Here is a 21,111-nt window from a genome sequence, read left to right on the forward strand (position 1 = left end):
TCCTGACACACATGGGGCTCACGGTCTATGGAGGAGGGGGAACAGGTACTGTTTTTACAGATGAGAAAACTGAGGCAAGGGAAGTGAAGTGACTCGACCTCTGGCAAGCAACACTGTTTCTTTCCAAGATCATACTAGGGCGCTTCATTCCTTTTACCGTATTTTTTTCCCACACAGCTTGTAAAGGGTCTATCTTGAAAACTGGTTATTCCCCAATCATTTTGTCTAGTCATATTTCCCCTTCCAGAAGAAACATTCAAGGCCTCAGTTACCTTATCTGTAAAATGGGGATTGACTGTGAGCCTCAGGTGGGACCACCTGATGACCCTGAATCTTCCCCAGCGCTTAGAACAGTGCCCCTGCACATAGTAAGCGCTTAACAAATACCAATATTATTATTCAAGGTCCTGAATAAACTAGTCTTCATAGCACTGGTTTTAACCAAGACCCAGGGTCCAAGTTATATCGTACTCTCCCAAGTGCACAGTGCAGTGTGCTGGACACAGTAAGTGTTCAATGCATACGACTGATTTAACAACTTCCTGTAGCAATTCAGTACATAGTGACTTTACACATCTCATTACTTAAGCACTCACTCATCTGCATAACCAGTTTTGCTTTCTTCAGCCCATCTGAAAATTATTTTATTGCCTCCTTCAGCGTTAGGAGGAGGAGGAGCAGTAGGAGCAACAGCATTTACTGAGAACCCACATAGTGTAGTGTATTCTATTGTGAATTTCTGCACGGTATTAGTGCTTGGGAGAGTTCAACAGAATTAGAAAACCCAATTTCTTCCCACAGAGCAGTGTGGCTCAGTGGAAAGAGACTGGGCTTGGGAGTCAGAGGTCCTGGGTTCGAAATCCGGCTCTGCCATTTGTCAGCTGTATGACCGTGGGGGCAACCTGATGACCTTGTATCTACCCCAGCGCTTAGAACAGTGTTCTGCACATAGTAAGTGCTTAACAAATTCCAACATTATAATTATCATTACAATCTAATAGTGGACACAGACACAAAGTAATTTTCAGAGAGGAGGAAGAAGAGAATGGATTAGAATATACAATTCTAAATAGAATGTTATCTCCTAATAACCTCTTATGGGCCTATTTTCCATGGACCTCTCCAAAGCCTTAGGGAAGCAGTGTGGCCTAATGTTTGGAGCACAGGCCTGGGGGTCAGAAGGACCGGGGTGACTTTGAGCAAGTTACTTACCTGCTGTGCCTCAGTTACCTCCTCTGTAAAGTGGAGATTAAGACCGTGAGACCCAAGTGGGACTGGGCTGTGTCTCACCTGATTATCTTGTATCTACCCCAGCGTTTAGAACAGTGTCTGGCATGTAGTAAGTGCTTAACAAATACCTCTAAAAAAAAAAAAGCCTCCTGGAGCCTAACAACACCCCCAACTCTTTTCCTATAACAGTATGTTATTAACTGTGTGTTTCCTCTATGAAACTGTACACTGCTTGAGGGCAGAGAGAGCTTCTGGTGTATTCTCCCAAGTGCTTCTTAGAACAGCACTCTGCAGAGTAGAACTCAGAAAATATCATTGCTTAATTGGCTGGGGCCACAGGAAACCCAACTATTTCAACCGTTGAAATGTTGCACTTGTAGAGCCCTTTTTCATTTTTCCCCCAAGCACCTTCGCTTTACCCATCTCATTTCACCCTTTCCACATCCTTGTGGTGTAGTGAGAGAAGGGTATTATTAAGCCCACTTCTCAGATGAAGAGTGTGTGACAACAGAGGTTAAGAAATTTCCCCGGTCATAGAACAGGTCAGGAGCAGGGCCAGGTCTAGAACTAACGTTCTCCTGTCTCTCGGTCCCTGTGCTCTCCCATTTGGACCAGGGAGCCCCAGATTCCAGCGAGGAGTGATTTACAGAAGCAGGTGCAGAAGCTCACAAACTGCCTTCTTGCAGGCCAGATTGCTGAGAGCAGAGTTGATCACGTGAGGTCATTAAAGTCCCAGTTGGCGATGATGAAACTGATACCGGGCTTCTCCCCTGCAGCCTGCAGGGACCATCAAATGGACAGGGTTTTGGTATTTTTCATCGCATCTGTTCAGCGCTTACTATGTGCCAGGCACCGTACTAAGTGCTGGGGGAGATACAAGCTAATGGGGTTGGATACAATCCTTGTCCCACATGGAGGTCACAGTCTTAAACCTCATTTTACAGACGCAGTAACTGAGGCACAGAGAATCCAGGTCCTGACTCCCAGGCCCACGCTCTATCCACGGGGCTTTGCCTGCTTCCACCTGGTCGATCCTGCAACCTGGAAGACTGTCAGATGCAATCCTCTCCCACTGGACTCTAACCTCCTTGAGGGCAGGGATCTAATCTTGTACGCTCCCAAGCACCTAGTACTGTGCTCTGCACACGGTAGAGTTTCAATCAGCACCACTGATTTACTGACAGGCCTAGAGCCACACCACCCCTGGATAGAGATCCCTCAATCGTACTTTTTGAGTGCTCTGTGCAGAGCACTGTACTAAACGCTTGGCAGAGTAAAATAAAACAGAAATGGTAGATGCGTTCCCTGCCTACAATGAACACTGGGTCAGGTTGTGCAGACCAATAGTGACCCCAAGCTACCGTCCACAAAGTGTTGATGCAGAGCCCTTTCCACAATCTACTGCAGCGTGACCTTGTAGAAAGAGCCTGGGTCGCGTAGTCGAAGGAGCTGGATTCTAATCCAGAAACTGTTTGCCTTCTGTGTGACCTTGGGCAAGTCACTTACCTCAATTTCATCATATGTAAAATGGGGAAGAAATACCTGTTCCCCCCTCATAGTATTTATTAAGTGCTTGCTGGGCGCAGAGCCCTGTATTAAGCACTGGAAAAGAGTATGCAGGCGGGAATTAGATATGGACCCTGTCCTTCGAGGAGTTCACAATCTATCCTCCTTTGACTGTGAGCCCCATGTAGAGCAGGGACTCTTTCCTGACCTGATTATCTCGTACAGTACTTCGTACAGTGCTTTTTGTTAAAATGGTATTTGTTAAGTGCTTACTATGTGCGAGGCACTGGTCTAAGCACTGGGATAGATACTAGGCAGTCAAGTAGGACACAGTTCCTGTCCCATGTGGGGCTCACAGTCTTAATCCTCATTTTACAGATGAGGGAACTGAGGCCCAGATAAGTGAAGTGACTTACCCATGGTCACACAGCAGGCAAGTGGTGGAGCCAGGAATAGAACCCAGGTGCTTCTGACTCCCATGCCCTATCCACCAGACCATGCTGCTTCTCACGTGCTCAGCACATAGTAAACACTTATCAAATTCCACAGCTACGATTTAATACTTCCCACCCGACTGAGTGCAAAGCACTGTAGTAAAAATCTGAGGGGGTACACTAAAAGCAAGATACATCCTGCCCACCCTCCGGGAGCTTAAAATCTAAGGAGAGCTTTTCATTTTCCTGGCCCTAAAACTTGTTCTGCTCCATATTTTTAATCTTAGAATTGATGTCCCAGGAGGCCAGGGAATCTGACTCCTCTTCCATTGGCCTCAATTAATCAATCAATGGTATTTATTGAGCACTCACTGTATACAGAGCACTGTATTAAGTACTTGGGAAAGTATAACACAATAGAGTTGGTAGACATGACCCCTGCCCACAAAGAGCTTCAAGCCACACCGACCCACTGCAAAAAAAAGTTTGTTATTTCTGACAATGATGAATCATGGTTTTGCCCCGACTTTCTATTCTGGTTGTTTCTCCATTCTGATGTGTACAGCACTATAAATGGGGTTTCTCCACAAATGCTTCCTTCCTCTTTTCGCTTGAACAACATTCAAGCTAGCTTATCTTTAAAAAAAAATAAATAAATAGTACTTGTTTAACTGCTTACTACGTACCAGCAACTGTACTAAGCGCTGGAATAGACACGATCTAATCAGGTTGGACACAGTCCATGACCCACATGGGGCTCACGGTCTTCATCTGCATTTTACTCTGGCTTGCCATTCATTTTCAACAGAACACAGTGCTACCCCTCTTCAAAAGCCCATTTGAGATCATATCTCCTCCAGGACGCTTGCTTACTCAGGCGTATCTTATATACTCTACTACTTCCTCTAAGCTGTAATTATTGAAGTGTCTGTTTCCCGTGCTAGATTGTAAGCTCCTTGAGAGCAGAGACCGTGTCTTCTAACTTAGACCGTGAGCCCCATGTGGGACAGGGAGTGTGACCAACCTGATCAACTTGCATCTGCCCCAGTGCTTAGAACGGTGCTTGACGACATAGTAAGCCATTAAGAAATACCATTAAAAAACCCCACTATTGTAATCAACAGAGAAGCAGCGTGGCCTAATGGAAAGAGCCCGGGCTTGGGAGTTAGAGGACCTGGGGTCTAATCCCAGCTCTGCCACTTTCCTGCTGCGTGACTTTGGGCAAGTCACTTCACTTCTCTGTACCTCAATTCCCTCATATGCAAAATGAGGTTTCACTACCTATGCTCCCTCCTACTTAGAATATGAGCCCCATGTGGCGCCTGATTATCGTATATCTACCCCAGCGCTTAGCACACAGTAAGACCCGTAGAGACACCCCTGTTATTATTAGTAATAATAATCCATCAGTGTGGGAGAGTACGATACGACTGAGGGGGTAGAATGATCCCTGCCCTCCGTTTACAATCTATTGTACTCTCCCATGTGCTCAAGACAGTGCGCTACATGCAGTAAGTGCTAAATAAATACTATTGATTGAATGACTGAAATAAAACACGAGTGTCAACTGGTTAATGTAGCAATTAGTCTTTCCTAAGAGAGGATTTCATTAGTGTTTTTTTTTAATTTCCTCCTCAGTGAAGATTTTCTGAGAAAACAACAGTTGGCTCCCACATCTCACTAGGGGGATTTGTGACCAACCCCGCCCCCCAAATTCTCCCAGGCAGGAGTCTCTCAGGGAGGTCCACAGTAGTGACCGACCGGGCAAGGGAGTGTGGATGGATCAGCATGAGCCCTCATCGCTACACAACTCGCTTCTGGGGTATGAACTGCTGGAGATGGGCGCTCCTTCCCCCTTTTGAGCGGCAGAGACTACATTGCCCAGAAGGCTGAGGGCAGAGAAGTGACATGACTGCCCGGTCCATGGGCCCAGCATGGGCCAACCTCTCGCCCATCTTCTGCCTCTGGCCTGGAACGCCCTCCCTCTTCATATCTGACAATGACTCTCGCCGCCTTTGAAGCCTTATTGAAGGCAAATCTCCTCCAAGAGGCCTTCCCTAACTAAGCCCTCCTTTCCTCTTCTCCCTCTCCCTCTGCATCACCCTGACTTGCTTCCTTCATTCATCCCCTTCCCAGCCCCACAGCACTTATGTCCCTATTTAGACTGTGAGGGTCTGTGTCCAGCCCGATTTGCTTGTACCCACTCCAGCGCTTACAGCGTAAGCTCATTATGGGCAGGGAACATGCCTGCTGATTCTGTTTTCTTGTACAGTCCCAAGTGTTTATTACAGTGCTCTGCACATAGTAAACGCTCAATAAATACCACTGATTGCCGCTCATCCTGCTGGTCCACCAGTGGACTACAACTCCCATCAGCCCCGCTGGAAATGACCTCCTAACAGTCAAGAAAAGCGTTGCCCCAGAATTTAATGGGAATGCACTTGGCACATAGTAAGAGCTTAACAAATACCACAGTTAATTCGTTGATTTATATTAATGTCTGTCTCTACCTCTAAACGTGTTGTGGGCAGGGAATATGTCTGTTATAATTTTCTATTGTGCTCTACCCAGCACTTAGTACAGTGCTCTGCACACGGTAAATACAATAGACTGCCTGAGGCAGTCAGGAGTGACCCGCTTCGCTCCCAGATCAGAACCCGCCACTGGCCTTCGGACCGGAGGGCCCCATACTTAGCAGACGGAGAAGATTCTGCCTTGACATGGGCAATCATTGCCAAAGCCTCACCTTTCCCCAGGGGACACACCCAGCCACACAAAATGTGGCTTATCGCTACCTTGGCCTGTACCGGACAGAGAGCACGGTGGCCTAGCACAGAAAGTACCCACTGATGTCCTGGGGAAGGGTCTGGCCGAGGGGGAGCGGCCCAACCTTTGACCTTCGGGGAACCGCTCCATCTGGGCGAAGCCTGCCTTCCCAGGAGCCGGTGAGGAATCGCTTCAGTCATCAGGATTCGTCGAGCATTTATTCTGGGCAGAGCACTGTTCTGGGTGGCGGGAGCAGGTGGTAAAAGTTAAAGTCCTGGGCCCTGCCCTCGAGGATTCGACGAGCAGGCCTGGTTTCAGATATTCGTAGGACCTGAGGCGAAGAAAAAAAAAAAATCTCTACTTTCTTGGAGATTTTTCTGATGATTCCAGAAAGGTGTGAGAGCGTTTTTATTCCAGCTCAGGGAGGTAAAGGGAGGGAAAGATTTGGAGGTGCGGCGGCTAAGGGGGAAGAACCGGATTGCACGTGAAAGAGAAGAGGAAGGCCATCAACCTGTCTTGGTCCCGGCAGAACGGAGTGGAGAAGCAGCAAGGCCCAGAAGACAGAGCACAAGTCTGGGAGTCAGAAGGACCTGGGTTCTAATCCCGGCTCCGCCACTCATCCGCTGTGTGACTTTGGGCAAATCGCTTCACTCCTCTGTGCCTCAGTGACCTCAGCTGTAAAATGGGGATTAAGACAGTGAGCACCACGTGGGACAGGACCTGTGTACAACCCTTAGCCTGTATCTATTCCGGCACTGAGTTCAGCGCCTGGCACTAAGTAAGCGCTTATTAGATACCATAAAAACAACACAAAAAGATCAGCCAATGCCCCTCAGCTGGAGAAAGGCTCTGGAAAGTGGCACTTCCAGGGTGGAAGGGGAGCTTCTGGGAACTGGCAACATTCCCAACGGTGTCACTTGAGTTTGCAGCTAGGGGTGTGGCAGAGGCGGAACTATCAGGTCTGAATCCCGCCCACACACGCACCCCACTCTCCGCTCCCCCTTCATGCCCGGAAACGGGGATCCCAGACCCTCGGGGGTGATCCCAACTCTCCTTGAGTCAGCCGGGAGACAGTGTGGCCTGGCGGAGAGCGTGTCGGGGCCGGGAGTCGGGAGACCTGGACTCTAGTCCCGGCTCTGCCCCCTGCCCTGCCCCGTGACCCGGGGCCAGGCCCTCGATTCCTCGGAATCTCAGTCTCCTCATCTGTAAAATGGGGAGTAGGACCCTGTTTTCCCTCTCAGACTTTGTCGGGGTCGGAGTAGGCCTGATCTGATTGTAATTTCTTTATTTATATTAATGTCTGTCTCCGCTTCTAGACTGTAAGCCCGTTGTGGGTGGGGAATGTGCCTCTTCTATCGTTCTGTTGCACTCTCCCAAGAGCTTAGTACAGCGTTCTGCACAGAGTAAGCAATAAATTCCATTGACCGGCTGACTGATTGTCTTAACTCTATCTCAGCATGTATCCCAGTGCAGGTGCTTAATCAGCATCGTTTCCAGGAGTCCCGGACTCTTTCTCTCTAACCACCTTTTCCTTCGATATTTTGAGGGGTCTCCTCTCTGCTCCTTTCACCGCCTTCCCCTGGAAAAGACATCGAGTCCAGGGTAGAGTCAGCAACCTCCACCCGATAATAATAATAACTGCGGTTATCATTAAAATGCTTACTGTGTGCCAAGCACTGCAGAAAACACTGGGGGAGTTGAAAGGAATCAGGTCCCATGTGGAGCTCACAGAGTAAGGAGGGAGAATGGGGACTGAATCCCTGTTTTGCAGTTGAGGGAACTGAGACACCTAGAAGCGAAGTGACTCGCCCAAGATCACCCAGCAGGTGGAGCGGGGATTAGAACTCAGGGCCACTGACTCCCAGGCCCGGGCTCTTTCCACTAGACCACACTGCCCCCATCAAAGCTCAGACACCCTCCCCTCCCTCTCCACTTCCTTTCCAGCCTAGGTTCCCCTGCTACAGAGTCCCTGGGGCACGCAGTGTCTTTAACGGAGTTTACTGGAAACAGATCACCCTGTATCGGAGAACGCTTAGATGTCCCTGTGATAAGCCCTCTTCTGCCCCAGCCTGAAGACTCGACTCCGGTGTTCCTGTCTCCGGGTCGACTCCCTCCCTTGTACCCGATGTGTTCTCCATTATCTTTCGCAGAGGAAATTCTGGGGAGCCCCGCCGCTCGCCTCCACCGACCGTGCGGCCGAGATCACTCGACCCATTAATGTAACGAGAACTTTTCTTCCTGGCACAACCGGTGTATTATTATTGTCATTAGTGCTCGTGCTTTGCTCTGCTTCTTGCACATTGTCCTTTCAGATTACCTTAATAACACCCTGTATTAATTACACCTTGTACTTGGAATACCTTTCATCCCAAGAACTCAAAGCAAAGATGACCTCATCGCTTCTGCCAATAGCTCCTTGGGGACAGAGAACATGTCTACCAACTCTGCTGTGTCATCCTCCCCTTAAGAGTTTAGTACAGTGCCCAGCATACAGTAAGTGCTCGATGAATACCAAAGATTGACTGATTTTTTTTTTTAATTTATGGTGTTTAGCCCTCACTCTTGGCCAGGCACCGTATTAAGCTTCGGGGGGAGTTAGGAGCTAATCAGGTGGGACCTAGTCACTGTCCCACACGGGGCTCACCGTGATAATCCCCATTTTACAGATGAAGGAACTGAGGCCCAGAGAAGTGAAGTGACTCGCCCAAGGTCACGCAGCAGACGAGCGGCGGATCCGGGATCAGGACCCAGGTCTTTCTGACTCCCGGGAGCAGTGCTCTATCCACTAGTCCATGCTGCTTCATGCTGACTGACTGAATCCATATTGGCACAAAGAATCCCTGTAATCACCACCACCCACCTCTGGTCAAATCCCCAGAATCACAGCATTAAGAGAGCTCACTCTCTGTTTGGAATCAATCATCTTGCCTGAGCATCTATTGTGGGCAGAGCACACTAATAATGATAATAACTGTGCTATCTGTTACGCGCTTACTCTATGCTGAGCACCGTACTTGGCGTTGGAGCAGACACAGTAAATAATCCAGTGGGACGCAGTTCCTCCTCCGCTTTGGGCCCCCCGTTTAAGGGGGAGGAAGGATTGGAATTGAATCCCCATTTTGCAGACAAGGACATGCAGGTACCGAGAAGTGAAGTGATATGCCCCGGGTCACACGGCAGGCAAATGGCAGAGCTGGGATTAGAGTCCAGGTCCTCAGGTCTCGACTCTTTCCATGAGGCCACAGGGGAGCAGGGACTAAACCAGGGGTCCTACCTGCCGTGGGCACCAACTGGGTCTTCCCCTGCCCCTTTTCCTCCCTGTTAATGCTGCCCAGCTAGCAATGCAGGGAGAAATAGTGGAGTGGGGGAGCTGACAGGAGCAGCACGGCCTAGTTGAAAGTGCCTGGGCCCAGGAGTCGGGGGACCTGGGTTCTAGTCCCAACTCTGCCACTTGCCTCTTACGTGACCTCGGGCAAGTCTTTTCACTTCTCCATACTGGGGTTTCCTCATCTACAAAGTGGGGATTCAATTCCCGTTCTTCCTACTTGAGCTGTGAGTCCCAGATGGGACAGGGACTGTGAAGGACCTGATTTATCTTGTCTCTAACCCAGCTTAGTATAGTGTTTGGCATATACTAAGCGGGTGTTTTATACAGACATTATCACTGCTCACCCCCAAAGGAGGTCTTCTCTTGATTCTCTTCTCCCTACTCTCCTCCTCTCGTCTTAGCACTTTTCCAGAGCTTGTTTGTATGCACTGATCAATCAATCAGTGGTATTTATTGAATGCTTATTGTGTGCAGGGCACTGAACTAAGCGCTTGGGAGAGTATAATCCAACAGTCAGTAGACACGTTTCCTGCATCCTGTCAAAGAGCCGCCATGCTGGGAAGAGCCCTAAGCGCTTAATAAAGTGTTCGGCACGGAGTAAGGACTCAATAATCACCATCAATTAATTGATTGACTCTCAGCCTGAAAACCCTTGGATCTCAAGCCACCATTATGAGTCTTTTTAGTTCCGACTGGAAACCCTCGGGCCTCGAGCCGTCACTTTGAGTCTCCTCAACTCTGACTGGAAACCCCTGGGCCTTGAGCCACCATTTTGAGTCTTTTCAGCCTTGACTGGAAACCCTTGAGTCTTGACAGGATGCTGTGCTGAATGAGCCTGGGAGTTCAGTCAGTCACGCGCATTTACTGAGCAATTACAGCATGCAGAGCACTGGGAGAGGACAACAGAACACGGTCAGGCATCTTGAGGGGGAAATCACTGCCTCCCCGGAACCCTTTGAGCTGGACCTACCTGCTGACAGAGGGCCCGGGGAGCATCATAGGATTATGCCTTGACAATAATCCGTTCTGCTATTTTGACATTTGCAGCCTCGCTGCCTCCCCAGTTCATTAACTAAAGCTCTTTTTCGTTTTTTGCAGCATTAACCCGTCCTGTCTGAAATCCTCTGTGTCAATACGTGCCAGGTTACTCATGGGTCTCGCGGTCCCTATGGTTGCTTATACATAGTTCTCGTTATTTTCTCACAGCTACAATTACTTCCCTGGCTTGTGTTTGCTTGTCGTCTGAGTTCCCCGATCGTAGAGAGGGGTGGCCATTTCCTTTCGTTGTGCCCGCGATTACAGGAAGAGATCAACCGGGAGTTGTTCTTGACTTTCTGGCTCTACTTTGGGTGCCCCTGCCCTGTTCTGTTTCAGGTGTCTCTGGTGCAATTAGCGCAAGAGAAACATACAAGTCTGAGCAGGTAAAATGCCTAATTCGGTCCCTTTTGAAAACCTGTCCAAGTGTGTCCTAACGTCCTAAGGTCCCAGTTTTCAAACCAAATTAGAATCCAGGTTCAATCTTTTTCACGTTCACTCACAGTTCTGACGGTCTGGGGACCAGCGCTTGAGAGCCCCAGGTGGGACGGGGACTGTGTCCAACCTGTGTATCTACCTCAGCGCTTAGAACAGTGTGTGGCACATAGTAAGTGCTGAACAAATGCCATAAAAAAAAAAAATCAGGAGACCTGGGTTTCTAAGTCCCTGCTCTTCCCGTCGCTGGTGAACCTGGGCAGAAAGCGCTGGTGCATCCGGTCAAGTGCTGCACCGCTGCCCGTCTGTTGGCTCGTTGCGCTCCGGGCCCCCATGGGAACGTGGCGGGCAGGGGCGAGAGAGCGGGAGAGGCACTGGGCAAACCACCCGTGCCGTCATCAATTCCTCCACATAGGTTCTTATTCCTGGCATCTCGGGGCTGAGGCTCGTCCGTGGCTCCTGATGGGAAATTCCATCGAAGATACTCTCAGAGGCCATTAAAGTTTTTAGCCTGTCTCCATAGCCAAGAAGAGCCCCATCACAAATATAAAATATGGGGGGGGGGGGTGTATGTACAGACCGCACCAGATCCTGACTTCTCACTTGATTACCATTTCCTCCGGACCTTGAGCTCCCCTAAACTATCAGCTCATTGTGGGCAGGGAAGCTGTGTACGAAAAGCTACTGAGAAACATCCTTGCTTCGTGGAGAGAGCATGGGGCTGGGAGTCAGAAAGACCTGGGTGCCAATCCCCCTTGTCTGCTGTGTGACTGCAGGAAGTCACTTCACTTCTCTGGGCCTCAGTTACCTCATCCGGAAGATGGGGATTAAGACTACGAGCCCCATGTAGGACAGGGACTGTGTCCAACCTGATTAGCTTGCATCTTCCTCAGCGCTTGGAACAGTGCTTGGCACATAGTAAGCGCTTAACAAGTAGCGTGATTAGTACTATCATTATCATTCTTACTAAATGTGTGGTATTGCACTCTCCCCAACTCTTAGCACAAGGCTCTGCACACAGTAAGCACTCATTAAGGGCCACTGATTGACTGATTACCAACCACTGCATCCGTAGTATATTTTAATGGCCGTAATTTCTTTAAATGCCTGTCTCCGCCAGGAGACCGTAAGCTCCCTGTGGGTAGGGAAGGCGCCTACCAACTCTGTGATACCGGGCTCTCCCGAGCGCTCAGTCCAGTGATCTGCACCTAGTAGGCGCTCAATAAACACCCTTAAATGGTTGGTAAAGAAATCAGTTACACTTACATACCTAAGCCTTGTGGGGCTGACGGTAGAAAGCAGCGTGGCTTAATGGAAAGAGGCCGGCCTTGGGAGTCAGAGGTCGTGGGTTCTAGTCCCCGCCCCGCCACTTATCTGCTGTGTGACCTTGGGCAAGTCATTTCGCTTCTCTGGGCCTCGGTGACTTCATCTGGAAAAATGGGGGTTGAAAACTGGGAACCCCACGTGGGACAATCTGATGATCCTGGATCTACCCCAGTGCTTAGAACAGTGCTCTGCACATAGTAAGCGCTTAACAAATACCGTCATTATTATTATTGTATCCTCCCCAGCGTTTAGAATAGTGCTTTGCACATAGTAAGCGCTTAACAAATGCCATCATCATCGTTATTATTATTATTTACAGATGAGGGAACTGATGCCCAGAGAAGTGAAGTGTGATTATTATTATCAGAGAAGCAGCGTGGCTCAGTGGAACAGAGCCCGGGCTTGGGAGTCAGAGGTTGGGCAGGGGTTGTCTCTATCTGTTGCCGAATTGTCCATTCCAAGCGCTTAGTCCAGTGGTCTGCACATAGTAAGCACTCAATAAATATTATTGAATGAATGAGTTAGAATCCCGTCTCTGTCACTCGTCAACTTTGTGACTGTGGGCAAGTCACTTCACTTCTCTGGGCCTCAGTGACCTCATCTGGAAAAAGGGGATGAAGACCGGGAACCTCACGTGGGCCCACCTGATGACGCTGGGTCTCCCCCAGCGCTTAGAACAGTGCTCTGCACATAGTAAGCGCCTAACAGATCCCAACATTATTGGCTCAGTGAAAAGAGCACGGGCTTTGGAGTCAGAGATCATGGGTTCGAATCTCGGCTCTGCAGCTGGGTGACTGTGGGCAAGGCACTTAACTTCTCTGTGCCTCAGTCACCTCATCTGTAAAATGGGGATTAAGACTGTGAGCCCCATGTGGGACCACCTGATTCCCCTGGGTCTCCCCCAGCGCTTAGAACAGTGCTCTGCACATAGTAAGCGCTTAGAACAGTGCTCTGCACATAGTAAGCGCTTAGAACAGTGCTCTGCACATAGTAAGCGCTTAACAGATCCCAACACTACTGGCTCAGTGGAAAGAGCACGGGCTTTGGAGTCAGAGATCATGGGTTCGAATCCCGGCTCTGCAGCTGGGTGACTGTGGGCAAGTCACTTCCCTGGGCCTCAGTGACCTCATCTGGAAAATGGGGGATTAAGACTGTGAGCCCCACGGGGGACCACCCGATTCCCCCGTGTCTCTCCCAGCGCTTAGAACAGTGCTCTGCACATAGTGAGAAGCAGCGTGGCTCAGTGGAAAGAGTCAGAGGCCAGGAGTTCGAATCCCAGCTCTGCCACTTGTCAGCTGTGTGACCGCGGGCAAGTCACTTCACGTCTCTGGGCCTCAGTTCCCTCATCTGTCAAATGGGGATGAAGACGGGGAGCCCCACGTGGGACAAGCTGATTCCCCTGTGTCTCCCCCAGCGCTTAGAACAGTGCTCGGCACCTAGTAAGCGCTTAACAAATGCCAACATTATTATTAGAGTGAGCGCTTAACCAACACCAACATTATTATAAAATGGGGATGAAGCCTGTGAGCCCCACGGGGGACCACCCGATTCCCCCGTGTCTCCCCCAGCGCTTAGACCGGCGCTCCGCACCGAGTGAGCGCTTACCAAATACCACCATTATTACGATGAGGAAGCGCAGTGCGAGGGGCGGCAGTCAGTAGGCGTGTTTTCTATTTCGCTGTTGCGGGGGGTGAGGATGAGCCCATCCCCCGCAAGGAAATGAGTCAAAGGCAGCGGGGCCGACTTTTCCAGCCCGGCGCGTTCCCCCCCCCCCCGGCCGAAGTCATGAATGGAGCCGGGCGCCCCCCCCTCCCCCCGCCCCAAGCCGTCGACCAATCAGCGTCCAGTCCGGGCTTGGAAGTCGCGTTCAAACGGGAGCGCGTCCGACCAATGGGCGCGGGCGGCTCCGCCCCCCTCGGCGCGTCCGGCCAATCGCGGCGCCGGCCGGGCCAAAACACGGCGAGCGGCCAATGGGGAGGGAGGGGGGGCGGGCGGGGCCGGGGCTCGTCCAATGGGCGCGTCGGGGGCGGGGCGGGGCGCGCCCGGGGGGGCGGGGCCGGCGGCGCGCCGGCCAATGGGAGGGCGGCTCTCCCCGCCCCCCCCTCCCCTCCCGCCTTGTTGTTTGGGGCGGCGGGGCGGCCCTCGCCCGGCGACACAACATTCGGCCGGTGGGGCCCGACGAGGAGGAGGAGGAGGAGGAGGAGGAGGAGGAGGGGAAGGGAAGGAAAGGAAGGGGAGGCCGGGGCCGCTCCCCCGCGCCATGTCGGTGAACATGGAGGAGCTGAGGCACCAGGTCATGATCAACCAGTTCGTGCTGGCGGCGGGCTGCGCGGCCGACCAGGCGAAGCAGCTGCTGCAGGCGGCCCACTGGCAGTTCGAGGTGCGTGGCGGCCGGGCCCGGTGCCCCTCCCCCCGGGGGGAGGGAAGGGGGGGAGGGAGGGGGGCTTTGCATCGCCCCGGGGCCGGGGAGGAGGAGGGAGGGGGGAGGGGGGTCCGGTCCCGCCTCCACGTGGGCCCGGCCGCGGCCCCTTCCCCCCCCCCCCCCCCCCGCTGACGGCCGGACGCCCTCCCTCCCTCCCTCCGCTTGGCCCGCAGACCGCCCTCAGCGCGTTTTTCCAAGAAAGCAACGTCCCCGGTAGCCACCCGCACCATCAGATGGTAAGTCACGGGGGGGGGGGGGAGGGGGGAGGGTCGCCGCCGTCCGTTTCCCCCCCCGCCCTCGCCGGCCGGTCCCGGTGACAGCCATGTTCCCCGGGAGCGCCGCGCCTGCCAATGTAAACAAAGAGGCAAAATGTCTTCCAGGAAAGAGCGACTCCGGAGGGCCCGGCCCTCCCGCGGCCCCGACGGGGGCGGGGGCCGGGGAAACTGAGGCAGGGGCTTCCCCCCTCCCCCCCACCGGCGGCCATTTCCACCCCCGTTCAGTCGGTCGTCTGTCTTGACTGTGCGCAGAGCGCTGGGCTGAGCGCTCGGAACGCACCATGGGGCACCGGGGAGACCCTCCCGGCCCCCCCGGGCTAATAAAAATGGGGGTATTTAAGCGCTTCCCATGTGCCGAGCACTGTTCTAAGCGCTGGGGGAGATACGGGGTCGTGGGGTGGGCCCCCCCCCCCCGGCTGCCTCCCCATTTTACAGAGGAGGGGACTGAGGCCCAGAGAGGTGACGTGCTGCTGCCGATTTGTCCATTCCCAGCGCTTAGTCCGGTGCTCTGCACGTAGTAGGCGCTCAATAAATGCTAATGAAGGGACTTGCCCACGGTCACCCAGCTGACCAGGGGCGGAGTGGGGATTCGAACCCAAGACCCCCGGCTCCCAAGCCCGGCCTCTTTCCACCGAGCCACGCCGCTTCTCCCGTCTAAAGGGGGGAGACACGGCAAAGGAAGACGGAAGGAAACAAAAACAAGACATCGTCGACATAGATCCCGTGGTGACAAGGGGAGGGCGTCGTTATCTTTGGGATAACTCCTCAACTCCGTCTAACGCACCTCCCCAACCAGCACGGTGGGGGCTGCCGACAATAACCGCGACCGGCCGCGTCGAGCGCCGACTCTGTGCCGAGCGCCCTTCCAAGCGCTGGGGCGGATGCGGGCCGACGGGGTTGGACGCGGGCCCCCGGCCCCTTCTACAGCCCGGGCAACTGAGGCACGGGGAGGCCAAGTGACTCGCCCAAAGTCACCCAGCAGGCAAGTGGCCGAGCCCCTTCTCGATCCCGGGTCCTAGCCACTAGGCCACGGTGCCTCCCTAAGAGACACACCCGGAGGCCCAATGGACTCTGGTTTGGGAAAGATAAGGCCCAGATTGCCGGTTAATCTCTTCACCTGCCCGGGCCCTAACCCCAGAAGTGGGGGGTGGGGGTGTTCTGTACTCCCTCGCTATCAATCAAACCTATCAATCAAATTTATCGAGCGTTTAATGGAAGCAGGGCACTGCAATAAGCGCTTGGGAGAGTACGGCGTACGAGTCGGTAGACCCGTTCCCTGCCCACAGTCGGCTCCTCTTGACCCGCTCTTTTTCTTTTTTTAAAACGGTATTTTGAAGCGTTTACTCTGTGCCAGGCACTGTTCTAAGTGCTGGGGTAAGTACAAGGTATTCAGGTTGGACACAGTCCCCGTCTCACATGGCGCGTGCAGTCTTCATCCCCATTTAGATTTTCCGAAAAAGGAGTTTTGATCCCAACGGTTGGGGCGGGACAGAGGGAGGGAGGGGGTAGTAGGGACGGTAACGGGGTTTTCGAGCGCTCCCTGGACGCGCTGCGCTAAGTGTTCGGGAAGGTACAGGAGATACGGAAGACTCATTTTCTTGCCCACAAGGAGCTTACGCTCACGGGGGAGACGGACAGAAATCAGGGAAACCGAGTAGAGAACAGATGGTTACAGTGGATTTCGCTCACCTAGCCAGGTGAGGCCGAAGGAAAGGTGTCAGTCAAGCAGCCTGAAAACAGGGAAATTCCTGAGGGGGTGGGGTTGAGGATTCCTAGGGAAAGGCTGGTTTGCCTGGGTGCCGGCTGAGAAGCAGCGTGGCCTACTGGATGGTCCCCGGGGCTTGGGAGTCAGAAGGACCTGGGTTCTAATCCCGGCTCCACCACTTTCCTGCTGTGTGTCCTGGGGCACGCTTTGCTTCTTTGGGCCTCAGTGACCTCACCTGTAAAATAGGGATTAAGAGTGTGAGCCCTATGTGGGGCAGGGACTGTGTCCAACCCAACTTCTAACTACCTCGGTGCTTAGAACAGTGCTTGGCACCTAGTAAGCATTTAACAAGTACCATGATGATGATGATGATGATTATTCCTTTGGAAACGCTGATCCTTTTGAGGAGGGAATGAAAAACAAAAATGTTAAAAAAAAAAAACCAAAACACCACCCCACTGCCCCTGAGGATTGGGGAGGGGGCCCCCTCGGCCTTGTGAAGTGGGAGAAACCGGAGGCAAAACCTGGCTGGGGGGAGATGTGGCAGTTGTGGGACTTTCCAATCAATCGATGGTATTTATTGAGCGCTGACTGTGTGCAGAGCACTGGCTGAAGCGCTCTGGAGCGTACAGTGCCACAGCGTTGGTAGACACGATCCCTGCCCCTAAGGAGACAGAAAATGTAAATAAATGTGTAGATGAGGGCTGTGGAGCGAAGGGTGGTGTGACCGCCAAAGGGTAGAGATCCAAGTTCAGAAGCGACAGAAAGGGAGTAAGGGAAGAAAGAGGGCTTAATAGGGGAAGATCGTCTTTTTGTGTTTTTAGACTTTTGCCATTCACTGGTCTGGGTTGAGCCCCTTGAGGGCCAGGGGCCTGTCTAGTTTTTACCTGCTGTGCTCTTTCTCAGAGCTCAGAATAATAATAATAATAATAATGGTATTTATTAAGCGCTTACTAGGTGCAAAGCACTGTTCTAAGCGCTGGCACAGTGCTCAGCACACAGAAAGCACTTACAGCCCGGCAGTGGTATTTAGCGAGCACTTATTTTTGGAGTGGGGCCTACAGAGCGCTTGGGAAAGGACGATGGAATCGGCAGACACAATCCCTGCCCTCGAGGAGCTTAGAGTGTAGCCGGGGAGACAGCCACTAAAGTAAATTACAAGGAAGGGAAAGCCGCAGAGTTCACAGATCAGGAGATAAGCGCTACAGGGGCGTGAGGATCCAAGTGCTTAGGTAAATGCTATTACCACTTGGACTGCCGCCCAACCCATCTCCATCTCCTGCTCGGGGGTTAACGTGGGAGGGGGCTGCTCCCCCACCTCCTTTCCAACCCCCTGTCCTGCCCTGTGGGGCTGGGCAGGGGTGGTCCAGGGGGCTGCCGGAGAGATTTGGTTGACTTGGCTCCTGAGGAAGGATAAACCCTTAATGGGGAAGAGGAGAAACCACTGGGGAGGGGGATTCAATCTTGACGACCCTCACTGATTGGCCTGGGATCAAGGCGGGCTTAAACTTCTGCAGCTCCGTGACCTCATCTGTAAAATGGGGATGAAGACTGTGATCCCCCCCCCCCCCGGGACATTGCGTCCCACCTGATTATCTTGTAGCCCCCTCCCCCGGCGCTTAGTACAGTGCCTGGCACTTGACTGTGAGCCTGTCACTGGGCAGGGATTGTCTTGTACATTCCAAGCACTTGGTACAGTGCTCTGCACATAGTAAGCACTCAATAAATACTATTGAATGAATAGTAAGCACTTAACAAATACCATTAAAAGAAAAATAAAGCTTGGCTCCTGACTGGCTGTGTGACCTTGGGCAAGCCACTTAAACCTCTCTGGGCCTCAGTTTCCTCCCCCCCCAAAATGGGGATGAGATCCCTGCCGACCCTCACAGAGATGTGAGGATTCAAAAAAAATATAAGATTAATGTGAGAGCGTTTTGGGAAAATACTAGCAATTATTAGTATTATTGATAGGTGGAGCTGCCCGCCCAGGGCATCCTGGGAAATAGTAGTTGAGGGTCAGAAGAAATAAGCAGCTGACCGGTTCCTATAACAATAATAACGTGCAGACACCTTGGGCCAGGCACTATGCTAAGTATCGGGGTAGATACAACATCAAGCAGATTGGGCACAGTTCCAGCCCCACAGGGGCCCACAGGCTAAAGGGGAGAACAGTATTAAGCCCCCAGTCTGCAGAGGAGGAAACTGAGGCCCAGAGGAGTGCAGTGACTTGCTCAGGGTCACACAGCAGGCAAGTGGTGGTGCTGGGGTTAGAACCCAGGACCTCTGAGACCCAGGCCTGGGCTGTCTCTACTGAGCCCTCCCGCTGCCCGGTTTGCTGCCTGCCTCGGCCTCCCCATTGCCGTCCCGCCGGTCAGTGGGGAGGCCCAAGCGCCTAAGGGAGGAACCGAGAGAGGGCCAGAGAACAGCAGGCTTCTCGGCCCTGGGGCTCCGGCCGCCGCCCACCTCACCAGCCTCCATTCCCCTCGCTTCAGCACCCTGTGGGTAGGGAACATGTCTGCTAATTCAGCTGTATTGGGCTCTCCCAAGCGCTTAGTATAGTGCTCTGCACACAGTAAGCACTCAGAGACCGTTGACTGAATCACCTGGCCTGGGTGTTTTTTTAAAATGGTGCTTAAGTGCTTACTATATGCCAGTCAGTCAAGTCAGTCGATGGTTTTTACTGTCCCGGGCACTGTTCTGAGGTCGATACAGGCTAATCAGGATGGACCCAGTCCCTGTCCCGCTGAGGGCTGACCGTCTTCATCCCCATTTTATGGTTGAGGGAACTGAGGCCCAGAGAAGTGGAGCGACTCGTCTGAGGTAACTCGGCGGACAGGCGGCAGAACCGGGACGAGAACCCAGGTCCTTCAGAGTCCCAGGCCCCGGTTCTATCTAACAGGCCACGCTGCTTCCGGTCGGGGTGTGCGTGGGGCGGGGTGAGGCTCTCCCAGGCCCGGTTGGGCCCGGTTTCTGGAAGGGGGCCGGCCCCGGCCCGCAGCGGAAGGAAGCAAGCCGGTAGTCGATGGTGATGCAACGGGCCGGCTCCCCCGGGGGCCGCTTCCTGCCTGGGAAGGGGGTGGCTGCGGCCTCAGAGCTGGGGCTCTCCCCTCCCCCGGGGGCTGGGGCGCTGAGCCTTTCCTGCCCCGCTCCCCGAGGGGCTGGGGGAGGGAAGGCCTCGGCTAAAATTAGGAGAGATTCAGAGAAGGCTGAGAGAAACAAGATGCCAAGTCACCTCAGTTCCATTTGTGCTGCCTCGGTTTCTGCTCCGTGCTTACCCCCACCCCCCCACCCGCACCCCCGGCCAGGACGTAGGGGTGGGGCTACCGCCCGGCCTGTGGGGACCACTTCCCTTTTTGCCGGACTCCCGTGATCGGGAGTCAGGAGACCCGCTTGCTGGCCCTGGCTCTCGCCCGCGGTGGCCCGGCGAGCCGGAGGCGGTCGCTTACCGTAAAACGGGGATGATTCCGTGCTCTCCCTCCCTCTTAGACCCGGAGCCCCGCGCGGGGGGGTGGGGACGACGTCTGATCCGATCGTCTTGGATCCGCCCCGGCGTGGCGCTTGGCACAGAGTGAGGGCCGAGTCCGTGCCCGGGCGGAGGTGGGCGGCTCTGGGACCCCGGCCCCCCGTCCGATGCCGGAGAGCCCGGATGGTCGGGGCGAGCTCCGCCTAGATCCCGGCCTCTCCCGCAAACGTCCACTCTAGCCTGCCTCTTCCAGGCTGGGGTCCTCGGAGCCGCAAGTGGGCCCTGGGCGTGGCGGAGGAGGGAGGGGTGCACGGTAGTAATAGTGCTTGGCACATAGTAAGTGCTTAACAGATACCATCATTATTATTATTACAAAACAGGTATTTAAGTGCTTTCTCTGTGCCAAGCGCTGCTAAGCTCAGGGCAGCTATAAGGTCATCAGGTCGGGCACCGTCCGGGTCCCACGCGGGTTCCCAGTCTAAGCAGGAGGGAGAACGGGGACCATTTTATTGGTGAGGGAACTAAGGCTCAGAGAGGTCAAGGGACTCGTTTGAAGTCCCACTGCAGCAGGCGAGGGCCGGGGCCGGGATTAGAACCCAGGTCGTCTGACTCCCAGGTCTGGGCTCTTTCCACCAGGCTACGTGTCCCTGTGGTGGGGAGCGAGCAGGGGGGGAGGAAGGGATTCCTCTCACTCCTGCTCTGCCCCATCTTCTTCCTGACCTAGGAGGTGTTGGCAGGGTAGGGGTCGAGGCCTCCCCTCCGCCCCCGGCCTCCCCGCTCGGGCTGACCCGACCTCCATGTGTGTTCTCTCTTTCTTTCTCTCACCTTCCGCCCCCGCAGATGTGCACGCCCAGCAACACGCCAGCCACGCCGCCCAACTTCCCCGACGCCCTGGCCATGTTCTCCAAGCTACACGCCTCCGAGAGCAGCCCCGGCCCCATGGCCCCCACCGCCTGCTCGCCCCCCGCCGGCTTCAGCCCCTTCTGGGCCTCGCCGCCCCCGTCCGGCCACCCGGGCTCCTGGGTGCCCCCCGCGTCCCCCACGGCCCATGGCCTGCACCACCTGCACCACCCTCCGCCCACGTGGCCCCCCGGGGCCCCTCAGGGCCCGGCCCAGCAGAAAGCCGTGGTGGCGCTAAATGGGCAGAGATAAGACTGGATGGGGGGCTGGCGGGGGGCGGGAGGGG

General features: G+C 53.8%; 1 protein-coding gene across 2 annotated transcripts; it reads left to right on the forward strand.

Annotated features, from left to right (window-relative positions):
- Positions 1 to 14,183: 14,183 nt before the first annotated feature.
- On the forward strand, positions 14,184 to 21,111 carry UBALD2 (UBA like domain containing 2). 2 transcript variants are annotated; one of them, XM_029056953.2, is made up of 3 exons: positions 14,185 to 14,440; positions 14,656 to 14,718; positions 20,766 to 21,111. In XM_029056953.2, the coding sequence occupies exons 1-3, from the start codon at positions 14,321 to 14,323 to the stop codon at positions 21,075 to 21,077; spliced, it is 495 nt and encodes a 164-aa protein (XP_028912786.1). In that variant the 5' UTR covers positions 14,185 to 14,320; the 3' UTR covers positions 21,078 to 21,111. The 2 variants fall into 2 exon arrangements, with proteins under 2 accessions (XP_039766963.1, XP_028912786.1); XM_039911029.1 differs by lacking the exon at positions 14,656 to 14,718 and having other exon boundaries at positions 14,184 to 14,440.

Source organism: Ornithorhynchus anatinus, unplaced genomic scaffold, assembly GCF_004115215.2.
Source record: "Ornithorhynchus anatinus isolate Pmale09 unplaced genomic scaffold, mOrnAna1.pri.v4 scaffold_264_arrow_ctg1, whole genome shotgun sequence".
Classification (NCBI taxonomy): domain Eukaryota; kingdom Metazoa; phylum Chordata; class Mammalia; order Monotremata; family Ornithorhynchidae; genus Ornithorhynchus; species Ornithorhynchus anatinus.